General features: G+C 44.5%; 1 protein-coding gene across 2 annotated transcripts in view; it reads right to left on the bottom strand.

The window, feature by feature from the left end:
- Nucleotides 1-814: 814 nt before the first annotated feature.
- agrn (agrin) overlaps nt 815-18,931 on the bottom strand; it is a 295,737-nt gene continuing 277,620 nt past the window's right edge. For both annotated transcript variants that reach the window (XM_080733225.1, XM_080733226.1), the window contains exons 32-35: nt 17,689-17,776; nt 6,504-6,728; nt 4,259-4,362; nt 815-1,687 (exon numbers count right to left, since the gene is read on the bottom strand). In XM_080733225.1, coding sequence (XP_080589351.1) covers nt 1,527-1,687; nt 4,259-4,362; nt 6,504-6,728; nt 17,689-17,776 — 578 coding nt within the window. In that variant the 3' untranslated portion in view covers nt 815-1,526. The remainder of the gene's footprint in view (nt 1,688-4,258; nt 4,363-6,503; nt 6,729-17,688; nt 17,777-18,931) is intronic.

Below are 18,931 nucleotides of genomic sequence, written 5' to 3'. Positions count from 1 at the left end.
TGTGTGTTTGTATGATAGTGAGCAGGGTTTGATTGTAAAATAAAAAAAAGAAAGAAAATAGATTATCTACAAGTTCCGTACACGTGGCAAATTTCCCACTTTACTCAAAATAGGGACATCAGGCTTAATGTGGTTTTTATATTTTCTTATGAAACCATGAAACTGTGATAATATCAAACATAATATAAAACATATCGGACAGTCTAAAACTTTCCCCCAATGGGAATTTATTGATAGCACAGTAGACTGACACGAAATGGGGGGGAGACAGGGAGTGAAATGCGGCAAAGGTCGTCAGGATCGGGAATCGAACCGGCGACGCCGCCAGGCATCAATGCCTAAGTGGTATGCACCTGGACCAGTAGGCCAGCGGGCGCCCCTGGGAATTGCATGTATTTGCATTAATGTATGACCAGAGTGGGGATATCAAAATCAGAGGCATGGATCATCTCCAAACAGCCCCTCTCCCCCAAACAGAAAATCAAACCCTGCATGTACGCATGTACATATGTATGTGTGCGCGAATGTTAGACCTGATTCACACTTAGTTACGCACTAGTGTAGCAGATCTACTGTACAAGCTCGTAGCTTGTAGATCTACTATGTACGGCACGAGACAAGCAGGAATCAGCCGCAAGATGGGGAATGCATGGTGAAAGATGGGGTTTGTGTAGTGCAGTGTTTCTCAAAGTGGATTCTAGGGACTTTGTGGGTTCCTTTATTTAGCGTCTAAATTGACCCATACAAGTCTAACTCTGACAGTATACAAATGGAACCAAATGGACCCTAACGGGTCCATTTGGTTCCATTTGTACACTGTCAGAGTAAAGGGGAGACCTTGAAATGTAAAAGTTCGAGAACCACTGGTGTAGTGTATGTATGGCACCAGAGACCAGGCAAGGACCACCGGTGTTTCAAGTAATGAGCTGGAGGAGGGGGGGCCGGGGGACGCTATGAGGGGACGGGACAGAGGCAGGCCTTTCTGCAGACGTTTGCTTTTAAAATCACAAAAAGGTTCAATACAAAATGAAACGAAACAAAAAAAACAAAATAGAATAATCTTGTTGGTGCGTGCCTGCGATCGGAGAGAGATGCGGGGTGTGTGTGTGTGTGTGTGTGTGTGTGTGTGTGTGTGTGTGTATGTGTGTGTGTGTGTGTGTATATATGTGTGTGTGTATGTACTGTATTTTTGTGGTGGATGAATGCATATGCTGTCAACAGAGGTGCAGATTTTAAGACAAAAAATAAAAAATAACCCAGACGAAACATATATATTTAACAAAACGAAAAAAAAAGAAATTAAAACAACATACTCATTTTTTCTTTTTTTTTTCTCCGATATAAAAAGTGATGAAAAGTATATAAAAATAGAAAATAATTACAGCAGGAGACACGGGACGCTATGGATGGAGGGAATGGGTGGTTTTTTTCATTATTTCTTTCCTCTCGTTCCTCCTTTTTATCTCATTCATTCCTCTATTCCTGGGTGGGGAGGGGGTCGGGGGGTGGGGGGTGTTGTATCAAGGCTATTTGGCTGCAGGACAGTGTAGTATTTTGGGGCTGTTGAGGGCGTCCTCCACCAGGTGGAGCTCCACACCGTCCACCAGCACGTCCTTCACGCAGCCCATGAAGCCTGTACTGTAGGCCTTGGGCAGCCTCCGGGCCACTGCTGACTCCTCTAGACCTCCTAGAGACAGAGAGACATAGAGAGACAGAGAGAGAGAGAGAGAGAGAGAGAGAGAGAGAGAGACAGAGAGAGAGAGAGAGAGAGAGAGAGACAGACAGACAGACAGACAGACAGACAGACAGACAGACAGACAGACAGACAGACAGACAGACAGACAGACAGACAGACAGAGACAAAGACAGAGAGGCAGAGAGAGTGGCAGAGAGAGAGAGTGGCAGAGAGAGAGAGAGACAGAGAGAGAGATGAACTTTCAGTATGACACTAATGTGGCACGCTCAAGTCCTCACATGCACGCGCACACACGCATAGGGCTGTCACAATTATTACATACTCGTCTAATTGCAATTATTTGACATTTGACGCGATTATTTTTCATAATCGTCATAATCCTTTACATGTTGAAAAATGTTCAGGTATTTCTTTTAAAGAAAAAATAGTGAAAATAGCCGATCTACAAGCTCATAGCGCATCGCAATGTTTTTTTTTAAGTATAAAGTTGTCAAATATGTCAGTCATTTCTTTGTATATTTAGGTTATGTGCAGGGGCGGACTGGGCATCTGGCATACCGGGCATATGCCCGGTGGGCCGCTAGGCCAGAGGGCTGGGGGGCAAAAAAAAAAAAAAAAAAAAAAAAATGTTTTTCTTTTTTTTTTTTTCAAAAAAATATTTTCGGAGAGTATTGAAAGTTACAGGTAAGGTGATTGCGATTACTAGTGTCAACCTTTTCTCAACCTTTTTTCTGCCAGGGCACACATTGCCAAAAGATCCCAGCTTGCTAATGCTAAGTTGTTATTTGCCAATGTCATGTTCATACTCCCCTTGTTGGTGAGAACTGTACGCTAACTTATACAATTTATGGATTGTGTAGTTGCCTGTGGGTTGTGTAGTTATCATTTATGTTGTTCTGTAAAAGTTGTGGTATTAAAGTGTGTGTATTTGTATGTGCCTCGACCGGATGAGTCGGTAGAGTATCTGCGCGCACGCTGGTTGTGGGGGCTGGTCTGGGCTAAGATGCCAGGGCTGAATTTTAGTCCCAGTCCGTCCCTGGTTATGTGTCATATCTACCATGTGCAACAAAAAAAAAACTCAATTATTTGAATGACAATTAATCGCCATGTGACAGCCCTATACACACGCACACGTGCACGCAAGCACACACGCACAACGTCTCTTGACTTTCTCTCGATCTCTCTCTCTTCTTATATCGCAGATAAAATGTGTTTATTTAACATTTCCCTTCTTTGCCAAACTCTTTTTTCTTCCTGCCGCTCTTTCTCTAGCCTCCTTTTTCATCTTTTCCTCTGCTTTAATCTGTGGATAGAGTTCATATCCACGTGGAGCTCTTAACACGGCCTCTCTCTCTCTGCCCCCTCCTCTAATCGGATTGCAGCGCCTTTCCGAATCGCGGATCGACAGGGCTAATTTCATGCGAGTTACAGATGAATTAATGATGAGCGTGGAAAGGGGGGATTTAAAGAGGAGAAGGCTCCTTGATGGGAGGGCTGTGTGAGGAGGGATTATGTATTCCTGCTGCGAGGCGAGCTCAGCACCTGTTCCACCGCACTGCTTTACGCGCACACGCGTGTGCACGCCTGCACACGCGTGTGCACGCCTGCACACGCGCGTGCACGCCTGCACTAGATGCACGCGTGCGTGTGGATTTTGCGAGTGTTCTCTCCAATGTCACTGTAACTGCTTAATAGCTTCAGTGGGTCTAAAACATTTTCAGGTCAAGGACCCCCAAATTAATACGCAGGGGTAGGGTGTTTAGGGCTGTGGACCCCCCCCCAGCAGAAAGAAAATTGCGTTGTTAAAATGTTCAATATTGAACTGTAGATCGTAAATGGGGTTAAAGTGGTTAAACACATTTTTATGCTACATTAACACATTTAGCTGGAGGCATGCTGAAAGTAGCAGATCTACAAGCGGTACGACTGGTCACGAGCTTGCAGATCTTCAAACGGGCCTCTTCACTGCCCTTAAGCACTGTGCATTTTTTAAGAATATTCAAGGATTGATTCAGGCACTGCCCCCCCCCCCCCCCCCCCCCCCACACTCTCCTCTAACACCAAGCAGCAAATGTTATTTCCCCAGAATGCCTCTATCCGCGTGCCGCCGTGTGTGTTCTTCTCCCGAGCAATTTCTTCTTCTGCAAGGTTTTTCAGACCAAATTGAACGCAGGGGGAGGGGGAGGGGGGGGAGAGATAACGGAGGAGCCGACTTTGGTCGCTTGGAATTCTGGAGAGCGGACAACTTTGGAGTTAGTCAGATAGCCTTTCATTTCTCAACTCAATACCTGAATGGGCTTTGACATTTTCTTTCGCCTCCCCTTCCGACTGCAATCCCCCCTCCCCCTTCCCTCCCTTCGTCAGAGCCTATACGCTTATCCTCCGCAGAGCCACTGAGTTCATTGCTCACTGCTATATAGCAGCCTTCTAACAGCGGCTGGAAAAGTGCTGGAGAATTAAAAGTATTCCCAATGGTGTGATGCATGCCTTTTCTACCAGCAGCATTTCACGGTCTGAATGGACGAGGTCTCGTTCTTTTTTTGTGTGTGCTTTTCTACGTACCCAACCAGAGCGCTCCATCAGTGTCCAGCTGTGTTGCTGCCAGGGGTGACGACCCCGTCACCGCCGCCTCGTTGCCCACCTGTAGAGAGCCATCCCGAAGCGCTCTGGAGGACAGAGAGAGAGAGAGAGAGAGAGAGAGAGAGAGAGAGAGAGAGATGGAAAAAGAAAGGAAGAAGTGAGCAGATTCAGCAGCGAGTCTCTTTTCGATGCGCGCACGTCACTCTGAATAACTTCCGTTTAATCTGGAGCACCGCGAGGAGGCCGCGGCCGCGCCACCAGAGCACTAAGCGCTTACATAACTCCCCGGGCTGGGCGGCGTTCTGAAAAATTAAAAAAGAGAAGGCTGCCTAAACCACTGACAGATGCGGCTGGAAGTACCATTCATTATAGATGGCACTGCACTAAACACTGGCACGCGCTACAATGGTGTGAGGAGTTTCAGAAGAGAGAACAGCTTTTTAACAGCACGCCGCTAAACGGCCACCGCCAAGTTTCATCGCGGTTTGGCTCTCTTTCTAAACGCTGTCTCTCCTTTTAACAACACCTGCTACAGTTCCCCTAAAATCCACGGGTAGGATTTCAAAATCCATTTCTTTTTTACTCTCATACACTAGTATTTTACTAGAGTAAAATTCCAGATTTGGAGACTTTGGTATGAGCAAATTATGAGGCGAAGCGAGGACACTTGCGTATCACCTGGTACCACTTCAACCCAATATACTTAGGTGACTGGAGTCCCCCAGGGGTCTATACTAGGCTCCTACTTTTTCCCCTCTACACCACCTCTCTTTGGTAGAAATAGCATATGTACAAACTCACACCGGTTTGCAATGCCTGGGCTTGTACATCAGCTCTTTTTGCTGAATAATCGCCCAGGAATAGGGCTGCTATAGGGTTCCTGTGGTTAAGCCCTATTTAAAACACTGTAGCCAACGCAATGGCTCACATTGAGTCGGGACACGTTGCACTTTTTATTTTTGTTCTCAAATTAGGGACACCGAGTTGAAAGTGGTTAATAGATAGCTTATCTGTTTGTCATGCAAGAGTTGCCGGCATTGACATTGAATAATTTGAGATTTATTCATTATTTTGCCAAATCAAGAAACCTAACTATGAATCCTATGCTTCCAGCAGCACATTTTCCTAAAAATGGTACCTAACTAGGAAGCGTCCTTGCTAATGAGACCATTATTCGAAACAGATTCCAGGGATGCATCAATATTACAATATATATATAAAGAATGTCTGCATAAAGTATTAAAATAAACCTTGGCTGATAGAGTTACTGAGTGAGTCCAGTGGGTCCACCGCATCTATATATAACACAGCATATGCAATACAATACGGAAACTCAAGTATCCAGGGATACACTCACAGAATAGAAAATATTGGCTGAGAGCTTAGATGACTAAGATGTATAATTCTTCACTGATACAATGGAACCCAGGAGAGCAACCCCCGAAACACCAAACCCATCCACCTTGTGCTCCAGATCAGACGAAAGCAAACAAAAGAGGTAACTTTGAGAGCTTAAACACAATATACTTACAGTAATTGACTGGGGTTACCCCAAGGCTCTGAATTAGGTCTGCTAGCTCCTTTTTATCCCCTCAACACCAAATCTATTTGGCAAAAGTAGCCAATCTACAAGCTCACAACGCGTGAGCTGGTACCGATCGTTCATGGACATCTTAACATCAGAATAACGTGTTAAGAAGATGGCTAGTCCGAAATTCTCCTTTAACAATAATTTTAACCATAATGAAGCAATAAGCCAATAAGAGGCGTATTTTATAGCGGCTGAGAGGCGTGGTGAGACACGAGGCAAAGCCGCGTGTCTCCAACCCCCTCAGCCATTATAAATACAGGTAACCACATGCCTTGCTTGTCTTATTGCTTTTCTAATACGGTTACAATATGGCAACATGACAAATCATAGACATGTACCAATTAAAACTGTTCTATTTCACTAATAATTCACTACAAGGTCTGCAAGAAAGTAGTTCCCAGCTTTTTTTGCCAACAACACAGGTGCAGATAATTGGTGCACTGTGGAACACTGTGGAAAGAAATAACGCACCTGGGTTTGATATAAACTGATTCAAGGTGTCGATTATAGTCTCATACACCACAGCAATTAAAGGGAAACCAGACAACCAGAATCAAGGAATGGAACCAGCCGTTTTAGAACATTTAATATTCCCCACCAACGTCCAACCCCAGTTTAGACGACGAGTCCTCTTACCTGCTGGCCTTGATGCGTATCCAGCGGTTGGTGTCGACGCGCACGGAGGAGCGCAGCACCACGGGCTTGGAGCCCAGGTCGTAGGTCATCTGCACGCGGCCGTCCACGATGGCCAGGGCGATGTAGTCGGAGCGCTCCACGCCCTTGCCGCTCCACAGCACCAGGCCCTGCGTGGCCTCCGTGCGGATGCTCAGCTCAAACTTGTTCACCAGCAGAGCCTTCTCGCTGCGGGAGGGAGAGCCAAACATTAACAATAACCACGTTAGCTTGGATATAATGGCCCGGGACGTTTTTATCCCCCGCCCCGAGATCCGTTCTTCGCAGCTGCCCGGAGGGTTAACCCATTTAGAACCCACCTAGAGTTATTGAATGCTTTAACCAGTGTAAAATAGCAGATATACAAGCTCACAGCGCGGCACCGAGTGCCGCGCTGCGAGCTTGTAGATCTGCTATTTTTGAGAAAATCGTGAAAATGTGTGCAAATCTCTGAATATATGTATTTTCAAAGCCAACGTTTGTAACTCAGATTTTGCTTCTGGGTGGTCCCTGGAACATAGGTTTTTCAAAAAACCTTAGAAGGATTCAAAAGACAGAATCGGGTCAAAATTCTAATTTTCACGATTTTTCTAAAATAGTAGATCTACAAGCTCGCAGCGCGGCACTCGGTGCCGCGCTGTGAGCTTGTATATCTGCTATTTTTCATTAGTTAAAGCATAAAATAATGATACACAATAATGTGTACCCGTTTTGAATGGGTTTTAAGTGACTCGATGCGAAGCGCGGCGGGGTGTGTTGCGTTTGTTGCGCGTGAGAGGCGTTTTTTTGTTGTTGTTTTGTAGCCGGGCCGGGGTGTGAAGAGAGGAGGGGTTGTGTGTTGCCGTAATGTGCGAGGAAATGAAATTCACCGGGCTGCCGAGCATTTCAGCGGCAGCCATATCTTCACTGGCCGATATGGTATACGGTTAATGGCCGCCACTGATTGCTTGTTCAGTCAGGTAGTCAGTGGGGCTTTTGGCCTTATGGTTAATGTGTACTGAAAACAGCCAATCGTCCGCAACGCTCTGTGAGCTTATAGATCGGTTGTTTTCAGCTCGCGACACCGGCGTACAGCCAAGTACAAAGCCGGCCTCGTTGTCTGAAGAGTCATCAGGATGCACAGTGAGTGGAGAAGTGGCAGGCAGCTGTTTTGCTGTTATGCCTCCTACTGCGTTTGTGCTGCATAGCTGCTCCACTCTTCCTGTGTCGTTAGACGTGTGCGAACGCTCGCGTGTGTGTGTGTGTGTGTGTGTGTGTGTGTGTGTGTGTGTGTGTGTGTGTGTGTGTGTGTGTGTGTGTGTGTGTGTGTGCGTGTGCGTGAGCGCTATATGAGCTGCTGTTTGATCTCCTGTCTGTTGATTGCTGAAGCTGCGGGGGAGAGAGGAGCGATGTAGGGGAGTCTGGGCCACTTCCACCCATCCTACAGTGAGCCTGTTATTCTGTGTGTGTGCGTGTGCGTATGTGTACTGTATGTGTATGTGCGCAAGTGTTTATTAATGTATGCAATGCTACGGTGGGCAATAATTACCCACCCACCCACCCACACACACACACATACATACATTGCACGCACTCCGTCTCACACACACGCACGCTCACTCGCACCAGCATGCATACATTAAGTGGAGAGCATAAGGGCAAACGCTAAAGATCCAATGGAATGAATATAAAGAGATTGCTTCTTTCAACGTGTGCCTGCCTGCATGTGTGCGTGCGTGTGCGTGTGTGTGTGTGTGTGTGCGCTTGTGTGTGTGCGTGTGCCTGCGTGTGTGCGTTTCTGTGCACATGCGTGCACATATCTGTGTGCTACAGTATGTCTGCACAGCTGCCAAGGTGGAGCCCCTTCCTCAGTCTTCAAAGCTAGTGCTCAGCGGAGTATTTATGACAAACAGGAGGCGAATACAACAACACACACACAGGACACACACAAAGACACTACTCCAGAAAACACAACACAACTCAAGACAATACAAGAAAACACAACACAACACGGGACTGCAGACAAGACAAGACAAGACAAGACAAGACAAGACAAGACAAGACAAGACAAGACAATCAGAATAGCAAACAGGGAAACAGGTGACCATAAACACAGGACAGTGAAAGGGGGAAGGGGTTTAATCTGTCGTGTTGCGTTATTACACAATAAAATCCAAAGTGTTATTCATTTAATAACTCCGGATTATATACCGTGTACTTTTTTTTATCCACTTTGCCAAATAATAATAAAAAACATTTATTGGGAACAACGTTTCGGTACACAGCCCTTCACCATCAGTTTACAAGACAGAAGGAGAGACAGAAGTTCTCAAACAAACTCGAAACTTCTGCGTTTTTTAGTTTTTTTTTCTGTGAACAATCCTCAGTGTTCATGTATCCGTTACTCTGAGTGTGTACAAATATAACCAAATGGACCCTTACGGGTCCAGAGTTCTATAATGTCATTTATGTTGTGAATAAATTGGGGTGGTTGTATTTGGTCTCCCTGCTCTTCTATTGAGACATTCAGATCCTGTGTCTATAGGTTGGATAAGACCTTTGACCTAAAGAATCCTGTTTCTGGTTTGACACAAACTTTGTCCTGAAGGTTATAATTCAAGTTCTCCCCAGAGCAAGCAGGCAGGCTCTATTAACTCAGTGGTAAAAAATGGCAGCACTTGCACAGGACACCGGGGTTCAAGTCCGGGGTAGAACAGTAAAGTTACATACCGGTGTAGTGCAGCTTTAACACTGGTTATTGAACTGGGACAGTGAGAGTTAGTGGGGTGTTTTGTCCTGTTTTCCAGTCTATTGAGGGCCGGCCTGAGGCAAGCTAACAGAAATACAGGTGCATCTCAGCAAGGGGGAGGGGACGACATCCAAAAAAAGTGAATTTGATTTTCTCCTTCAAAAACTCCCTGCTTAGGCTGCAAATTTAAGCCTCGCTGATTAAGTGAATTCGCTGAGGTAAACACGAATATAAAAGTAGGATTCAAGAGCACTCCATTTCCTTTCTTTTCTTTTCTTTTTTTTACCCCCTCCTGAGAAAAAAAAAAAAAAAAGATAATAACAGAACTATTCCAGACTTTGATTTCTTTCTAACTTTCTAACACAGAACCAACAGTACAGTATAAGGGCCCCCCCCAAAAAAATCTCCATAAACTTGTCAGTGATATGGTCAAGCTTATTAAAACTGCTAGACATAATTATAAATAAAATGTGTGTGGTGTGCGATTTTCTAAATTCATGGAAATCAGTCCATGTAGGCAAATGCATCAGTTGACTTCAGTGTGGGCTTTCTGCACATTTTTGGGCACCATTTGAGATTCTAGAGGAGCTTTTCCAGTGTTTTCTTTTCACGACTACCAAATATACGTTCCACCCTATGAACTCTAGGTGGCAGTCATGAACAGAACAACACGAGGCTGTTTTGAAGGACACCCACTGCATAGAGACAGCATGAGAGGCTGCTGCTTCTTGCCATATGAATCAGCCTTCTTTCTAAAGGAGCTAACTAACAGAGCTGACTGGCGCTGTCGGATAGAAACCTTGTATGTCCAAACCAGAAACGGTTACTTTTCTGGAAATGGGGGAACAAATATAACCTGCTATGATCTGATGGAGCCGACGTAGTTATTATTTGGTCACAAGCTCTTATTAGTACTGTTCATGGGTTCGATATTCATAAACCCCACAGAAACATTAAAAAATAGCAGATCTACAAGCTCACAACGCGTCACATCGCGGTGCGTTGTGAGCTTGCAGCTGGGCTATTTTTGCTCCTCTGTAGTAGGATGATGTAGGCCGGGCATTAATTTACCCCCCAAAACATAACATAACATAACACGTTAAATGAAATGCAGAGATACAAGGTTTCTGCCTGAAAGCAACTTCATGCAGTGATGATTTATAATTCCTGCTGGTCACAGTATCTGAACAGCACAACAAATGGATTTATTTATAGAAAGTCTCTCCTTCAGACTTATGAATAAAATAGACAGAAAAGTGGGAGGTATACAGTAAGGGCCCTGCTTGCAATGTGGACGGAAGTGACTCATGTTTGACCTACTATCCATTGTCTTGTTTTATAGACTTGTAGCTGTATTTTCTTTTCATACTTTTCTTTGTTTCTTGCCCAAATTATGTATGTTACTTTCCTCTCCTTATTGTTCTTGTTTTGAAAATATAGAAAATAGCAGACCCCCAAGCTCACAACGCGTCGCAGCGCGACACATTGTGATCTTGGAGGTCGGCTATTTTCACTACTTGCATTCATGGTCTGGAGAGGGCACTTTTTTTTACAGACGGATAAAAGGGCAGGGGCTCAAGCCCCCTTTGATGTCTATGTGTGCACGTGCCTGATATATAGAATATCAATCATGAAAAAAAATATTTGTTTTGAGTTTTTCTTTTTCTCTCTGCGGCGGTATTTAAACCAGGAGTTAAACCTGTGAACTATTGTGGAGAGCGAATGGAGAGGCTTAGGGGGAGGGGGGCTGGTGGCAGCATGCTATAGTGGGGGAGGCTGGCAGCATGCCGGAGAGAGCGCTGGCAGCAGGGCTAGAGCAGTGGTCCCCAACCTGTCCTGGACAAGGGCCCACTTGAAAGAGCCCTTCACGGCCCATCCATCTCAGCCATCCGTAAACATCTTTCCACGTTTGTTTTTAATGATCAATCGATCGATTGTGTTCCATCTTCGAGCGACGGAACTTAGAATACTTTAAGGCAGGGGTCTTCAACGTTTTCAGGCCAAGGACCCCTCTTAGTTGAGAGAGAGAGATGAGGCAGGGACCCCCACGACCTTTTCATAGGTTCCATATAGTTTTATCGTTTGACGGCACAATCATGAGTGTATTTTGGATTCATGTCAATTTGTTTTCAGATATTTAACCACTTGAGTACTTAGTCTGCTCTTTTCCCTCTATACACCAAACCTGTTTTGCCGAAAATAGCCGATCTACAAGCTCACAACGCCTCGCAGCGCGAGGCGTTGCGAGCTTGTAGATCTGCTATTTTTGGCTACAGTTCTCAGAATATGGCACCTGGTTTTAAGTTGTTAATATAAAAAGGATTGGAAGATTTGGAAGGTAGTAACTCTGAGGATCCCCTAGGGGTCCCGGACCCCCTGTTGAAGACCCCTGCATTAAGGTCCAGCTCATCTGTATCACAATGTCGGTGTCAGTTTTGGTTTCGTGCAGTCTGGACAAGGCTAAAGAAGATTCAAATCAGGTTGGGAATCACTGCGCTAGTGCAGAGCGCTGGCAGCTGAAAGCTTTAATGGAGACTCACCTCTGGTCAGAAGGGTTCTCCAGTGATTCAGGACTTTAAGAGGGAGCAGGGGAGAGAGTCAAGGGCATGCAAGGTAAATGCAACAAGGCCAGAAGAAGGAAAGCAAGGAGGACTCTGTGTGACCCTCAGCAGGGTGATTCACAGAAGGTCCACAAAATGCAAAAAAAAGGCGTCTACTTTACTTCTAGAGCCGTGGAAACCACGACGGTTTCTGCTCTAGAACAAATCCCACGTGTTTCTGTGATCATGGCGTAGGTCGGCTTAGCGTTGATCAAAGCTTAGCAAACATCATTTGAGGTCCTTAGGAGCACATCCATCCTGACGGAAATCACACGTTTGCATACTAGAACACTGAGACTAGAGCAACATGCGTACGCGGCAGTGTTGATTTCGTCGACTAAAACTATGACGAAAATGTTTGTCGACTGCGTTTTTTTCATTGACGAAAACTAAATAAAAACTAAGCTATGGTGAGTCTAAAACTAAGAACAATTCCGTCAACAAAATAAAAACTAGACTAAAACGTTGCTCTCAAATGTTGCGCGCTGAAAATAGCAGATCTACAAGCTCACAACTGTGAGCTTCTAGATCGGCTATTTTCAGCACGCAACCAAGTGTAAAATCAGTCATTACGATGCCATCAAGGCCTGCCGAAATACATCTTATGATATTTAGTTCGACTAAAATTAGACTAAAAGTAAAACTTTTCAGGTGACTAAATTATGACTAAAACTAAAAGACATTTTATTCAAAAGACCATGACTAAAACTAAAACTAAATCTGCTGTCAAAAACAACACTGACACACGGGCATTGTGTCCTTGTGAGCGGTACACAGGCTGCTTTAGTCTAGCGCTGGATAATTGGACGGCTCCATTAAAAATGATGGTTCTGCACGGCTTGCCTGCAGTGGCAATTATCACATGTCGCATGAGAGATTGAAGCGGTGAATATGAAGAAGTAGGGCAATCGACGGGAAAAAATGGGGTCAAGACAAGGGAGAAACGGCCAAATATGATTGGTCAGTTCGATAATGGGGCATGAGCAAAATCGACCAATTGACCTGAAGATTAAAGCGATTGTGAAGGGAGGTGGACGAGGAGGCATCGGGGTGTGTGCTGTAAGTGGGAACAGGCACATTAACCCAGGGGCGACTGTTGGACACAACTGGCCTTACTGGGCCCTTAATGGGCTCTTAAAAGGAATTCATTTATTTCCACTACGAAGTTCAAATCGGGTTCATTTGATCGCCACTCTGCTCAGAGTGTTCTGCCAAGCAGCGGTCGACTAAGACGCTCATTTCAATTGTGGCCGCCGCGGTCGTGTTCACTGGATGTGACGCGCATTAAAACCCGGGGACAGTCTGTTTCCAAGGACCACTGTCCCGCTGTGGCAAGCGAGATGGACGCCCGCGGCTACGCGGCTAACCCCCGACTTCAGAGAGAGATGGGAGTTTGAGGTCTATTCTATGAATGTGAGACAAATCCGCGATTAACGTGTCACTGCCTCCTCTCGCAGCTGAGAGGCATAACTGTAATTATTCACAATTACGGTTAAGAGATTTGGCAACGGCGAGATGACAGCGTCTCTGGCAGGGATTGGAACTCTGGGCTCAATCCATACCGCTATAATTCCTTTTTATATAATATATGTATATATCTTTTTTTTCTTTCTTTTTTAAGGGAAGCTACTTACCAAGCTAATGCATGGCACGGGGGAATCTTACTTCAACAAAAGGCTAATTTATATATTGTCTAATAACCATGTCGCACAACCAACATAAGCATTTACGTGCTTTGATAGACACAAAGTGGATAACATTTTCCTTTTTTTATAACGCGGACATTCGACAAATTATAAATTAGCCTTATATGTCAGAGCAAAAAAGGTATTTTTACTCTCGTGGCAGAACGGAGATTGATGCAGGGCAAGGTGCTCAAACTTTTCTTTTTCAATAACCTCTTCCAGTTATGAAGGGGTCTCATTCATATTCAACACCACGGCTGATATCATTCAGCGTACCGAGCGCAGGGGTGTGCGGGCTATTCATTTTGTAACGGGAAGAGTTACAACCATGCATAAATTATTGCGCCTTTTCTCGGAACAATCCATTTTCTCGGGGGTTTGAACACAATGCTTATCATGCATTCAGACAGACATGCTTCCCCTTTATGTTAGACAATGGAGCTTCTAATGACACCGTTGACGTCCGAAAAAAAGAATAAAGCCTGTCAAATGAAATGATGGGGAAGAGCGCTGGAATATAAAGTCTTAACTTTTTTTTATGGTACAGATGGCAGATGTCTCTGAGCGGACGCAGATGGAGTTATGAAAATGTGGAGTAAAAAAAAAAAGGTAATGTAATCTCGTTAACTGGGTTAACTATCAAAAAAATGATTCTTTTTTTTGGGTGGGAGTTGACGTTGTTAGTTAAGGCTTCTTCCAAAGCCAGTGGGGGTAAAAACACCCAGGGGTGATAAATCTACTTACTCTGGAATCTCATTGGTCAGTTGGCTTGGGTGGAAAGGAGAGACAGTGGGGACATTGACGTGAGACAAGACAAGACAAGACAGCGACAAGGGAAGTCGGGACGTTACACAGTTCAGACGGACAGACAGACAGACAGACAGACAGACAGACAGACAGACAGACAGACAGACAGACAGACAGACAGACAGACAGACAGACAGACAAGTAGGCCTGTCACAGGCGATAATCACAATATCTTTTTGCATAATCGTTAAGTCGTTTCCATTCCTTGTCTGTTTAAAGTAATCCGTTCATATGTTTTCAAACAAAAATAGCAGAAATGTCAGATCTGTAACCTCACAACGCATCACATCACGATCACAACGTGTCATGAGATAATACTGTAGATTACGTTTAGGCCATAGTACATTATTTATTTTGTTATTTTATTGGTAATGGTCATTTCTTTGTATATTGAGGTTTTTGTCATATCTGCCTGGTACAATAAAAGGCAAACAGACTTCACAGAAATGTAATTTTGATTGATGTGATGTACGAGTTGTACAATTCCCCAAAACACAATTACTGTACATCACTAATCACAACTATTTCTATGATCTTTGCTGATCGTGACAGGCCCAAAAAGACAAGCATATTGAAGGCTTGGAAACTGAGCACCAAACATCAAAGATACAGTAACAGAAATACAGACAGACGGACTAGAAGTTGAACAAGCACGTTTACATACTGTCCGTACATGAGGGAGTGCACTAACTGTACATGTTGTGAATGTACATGTACACACACACACACTGTGGCCCCGGTTTCACACCCAGAGTGTTTGTGTGAAACGCTGCGAGGCATGCAGATATAGAGGCGTATGTTTGATGTCTTTTCAGCAACATCACATAATCATTTTGTTCTTATGCCAACCTGCAGGCATGGCATGCCAGCCCCCATAACAGTAGTGTACTGTATATCCCATATAGAATGGGATGAGGGAAAGATGTCTTGTTAGCAGTCAGACACACTCAGCCACTCTCTGCTACATCCACAAGAAGATTAACCCATTAGATCTGGAATTATTTTATACTTTAGCTATTGAAAAATAGCAGATCTACAAGCTCACAGCGTGGCACCGAGTGCCACGCTGCATTGTAGCTTGTAGATCTGCTATTTTTGAAAAATTGTAATTCTTTTTGAAAATCTTTGGATATATCTTTTTCAAAGCGAACAAATATTTGCTTCTGGGGAGGTCCCTGGAACAACATATTCTGAGATGTCATTTTGGGGCCTACAGAACTCGCCTTCGGCTCGTTCCTGCACCAAGACTGTCGTGCCAGATAACCGTGATAATGCACACCCTCTCGTGTAATATTGCTTAATTAATCTGTATCACAATGAAAACTCATTTAATCAAACAAGCCTTTTTTTAATATTAATGCTATTATGTTGATTGGCATTTGGCCAATTATTTGAGAGCTCCACTTGCAATATCCTCACGGCCCACCAGTGGGCCCTCCAACCCCCGCCGCCCACACGACTGGGAATCTCTGCTCCACATTAAAAACGTCAATGTCACCTCTAAACTACAGTAGGCCTATATCGGGTTTTTTCCAGCATTACTATGCACGCAAGCTTGTTCTCGCAAGTGACGGCGTGTGATGCGCTGATGGTAAGATAGCGCCTGCCGAGAAAAGGATGGATTTATTAATCCGGCACTTAGTGCTCACCCCCGAAGCCCTGGCACTTGTGATTTTAATCAACAATGTCACCTCGCGGCTCGACTGGGAGGAAGAGATGGATCGACGGCAGAGTCATTTAGCTAATAACTATTACGACCACGATGACGGATATGCTACCGACGTGCCCTCTCCCTCACCACGCTGGTGGCAAGCAGCCGAGTACGTTTACTCCTGTCCTTGCTGTCGAGCAGAAACCTCTTGTTCTCCATATTCTAACTTTTTGTGTTTTTTCGTAAATTAACGCTCTACAGGGGTCTTCGACAGCGGGGTCCGGGACCCCTAGGGGGTCCTCAGAGTTACTACAGGGTGTCCTCCAAATCTTTGTGTGATAGAAACTTTTTTTCTTATTTTTTTATATTAACCACTTGAACCCTAATGTCCTTATTCTGAGAACTTTGGCCGAAAATAGCAGATCTACAAGCTCACAACGCCTCGCGCTGCGAGGCATTGTGAGCTTGTAGATCGGCTATTTTTGGCAAAGAGCTTTGGTGCAGAGGAGAAAAGGAGCAGACTAAGTACAGAGTGAAAGGTCAAGTTTATCAAGTATTGACAGTTCAAGTGGTTAAATATCTGAAAACACAAATTGACATGAATCCAAAATACACTGATGATCGATCGTGCTGTTAAACAATGAAACTATATGGAATCTATGGGGGTCCCTGCTTCATCTCTCTCTCAGCTAAGGGGTCCTTGGCCTGAAAACGCTGAAGACCCCTGCTCTACTTGATCACACTACAGCTTCACACAGAAGCATCAAAAGTAGCAGATCCCCGAGCTGGAAGCGCGGCACAGACAGTTTTGGACATTATGAGGTTTCAACCTGACAGAGACGAGGTAAATGTTTTCCCTGTGTGAGGGATTTATTCCAATTTGACAGCTTTTGTTATTGTTACTTTGAAGATTATTATTAGATTATTATTGAAAAACAACTAAGCCCTCTTTTACACTTCATCCGTTCGAGAATAGCAGATCGACATGCTCGAAACACGTTGTACGCGTCGGTGACGCGTTTTGAGTTCGAGACAGATTTGCTAAACCATTGGGGGGGGGATGGGTTTAATAGGGGACATTCTCCATGATGAGTAGAGATGAAGCCCTAAACAAGGGTAGCTCGATAACCGATAACAGATTTATTGAGAACCCAGTAGCTTTGGGCTTATCAAGCTTGTTATCGAGCATAGCGGCCCATGATATCATGTTTAAACAATCAAGACAAGAGGCGATCAGGAAGTTATTACAGTACTATTCATAATATAAAGCCATTTAACACTTATTGCACACTAATGAATGATTGTTTTAATGATATTTAATGATATTTGTTACTTTTGTCAATTGATTGACGATTGATTGTTTCGTACTGTAGATGGTGGTCAGCAACAAACGCACAGTCGCAACAACTGGCCAACAAAAAAAGATATCAGTTATGTTCTGAATTTGAGGTCTCATATCTTTCCACAAAACATTAGAAACGCTCGATAGTGGGCTCGAATAAAAGCCCGGCTCAATAAGCAGGATCGATAAGGTGCTCATTATCAATAAGAATTAACAGGCTCCATCCCTAATAATGAGTAGTTTTACCTTCGGTACATTAAGTGTATTTTGATTCCAATCTGTGGCACTTTTACTTTGGTCAAATGTTTACTGCTGGTCTTCCATCACTGCTCTTACCTCCTGGTGACGGCGTTGTGGTACTCGATGAACGTCCGGCCGTCAAAGGCGATGGCCTCCGTCTCCCCGGCCGATTTCTCGTAGATGGCTGTGGAGAGGAGAAGGGGGGAGGGGAGGGGGGGTACAAAGGATGAGATCATCATTGCGATCAATGAAGAACAGGCCTCAGTCATTAGGGCTAAAGGCAGGGGATGGTGATGATGCACGTGGGCGAGGGTTTCGTGCGTTTGCCGTTTTAATTAAGGTAAAAAGGATGGCCTGTCGCACGCGAAGGTCAATGGCGTGCGTGCACGTGAGTGAGTGTGTGTGAGAGAGAGAGAGAGAGAGCGAGAGCTGGGGGAGCTGGGGGGGTGAGAGCGCACGTCTAGCCGTGACATGTGGATGATGAAAGAGCAGTGTAACTCTAGAAAAAGAAGCACTACATCAATATTCCATTGAGTCGTTTGTTGAGGCATTGCTTTCATGGGCAGTGGTTTAATCTGAAATGGGTATATACAGTGTACTGTTACGGTATAGCCTATACACATCACACCACATTCATGCACGCGCGCACACGCACGCAAAACATATCACAACATATCTGTGACGTGTGAGCTTCCCATATACAGTACTTCCCTAAAAAAATATATATTGTCGTTGTCGGGTGGAAACCTTGTACGTCCAAAACCGTTTGTTTTGTATTTATCATTTTAAGAATGAGTTAAACTAGTGAAAACAGCCGATCTACAAGCACACAAGGCCTCGCACCGCGAGGCGTTGTGTGCTTGTAGATCTGCTGTTTTCACTACTTTTGTGCGACAGCCTCGTACGATGAAGCAGGGCTTTGCTTTGCGAAAAAATTTACACATTTGAAACTTGGAGATACAAGGTTTCTGCCCGACAGTGACGATACATATATATTTCAGTATAAACAATATGTGGATAAAGATGAGTGGAGGTCCTTATGTGGCCAACTGGCAGTATACATGCACAAGAAATCTGGTGCTGATCGGTTCAGCAGTTTAGAGGTTAGCTCTGGAGAGGGCGGGGAAATATGACTTCAAATCTATATCAACATTTCAAAGTCTTTTGACTTGATTACCATTAATCATCTTACTATAAATGCGAGAAGTCTCTGCGTGCGTGTCTGTGTGCGTGTCTGTGTATATGTAATCCGCGTATCTCGAGAACCGTTCATAAAGAAACACCAGTGAAAATAGCAGATCTGCAAGCCTGCGAAGCCTTGTGAGCTCGTAGATCGGCT

Source organism: Nannobrachium achirus (assembly GCF_963921795.1).
Source record: "Nannobrachium achirus genome assembly, chromosome: 9".
NCBI lineage: Eukaryota > Metazoa > Chordata > Actinopteri > Myctophiformes > Myctophidae > Nannobrachium > Nannobrachium achirus.
This window is presented reverse-complemented; position numbering and strand designations above follow the sequence as displayed.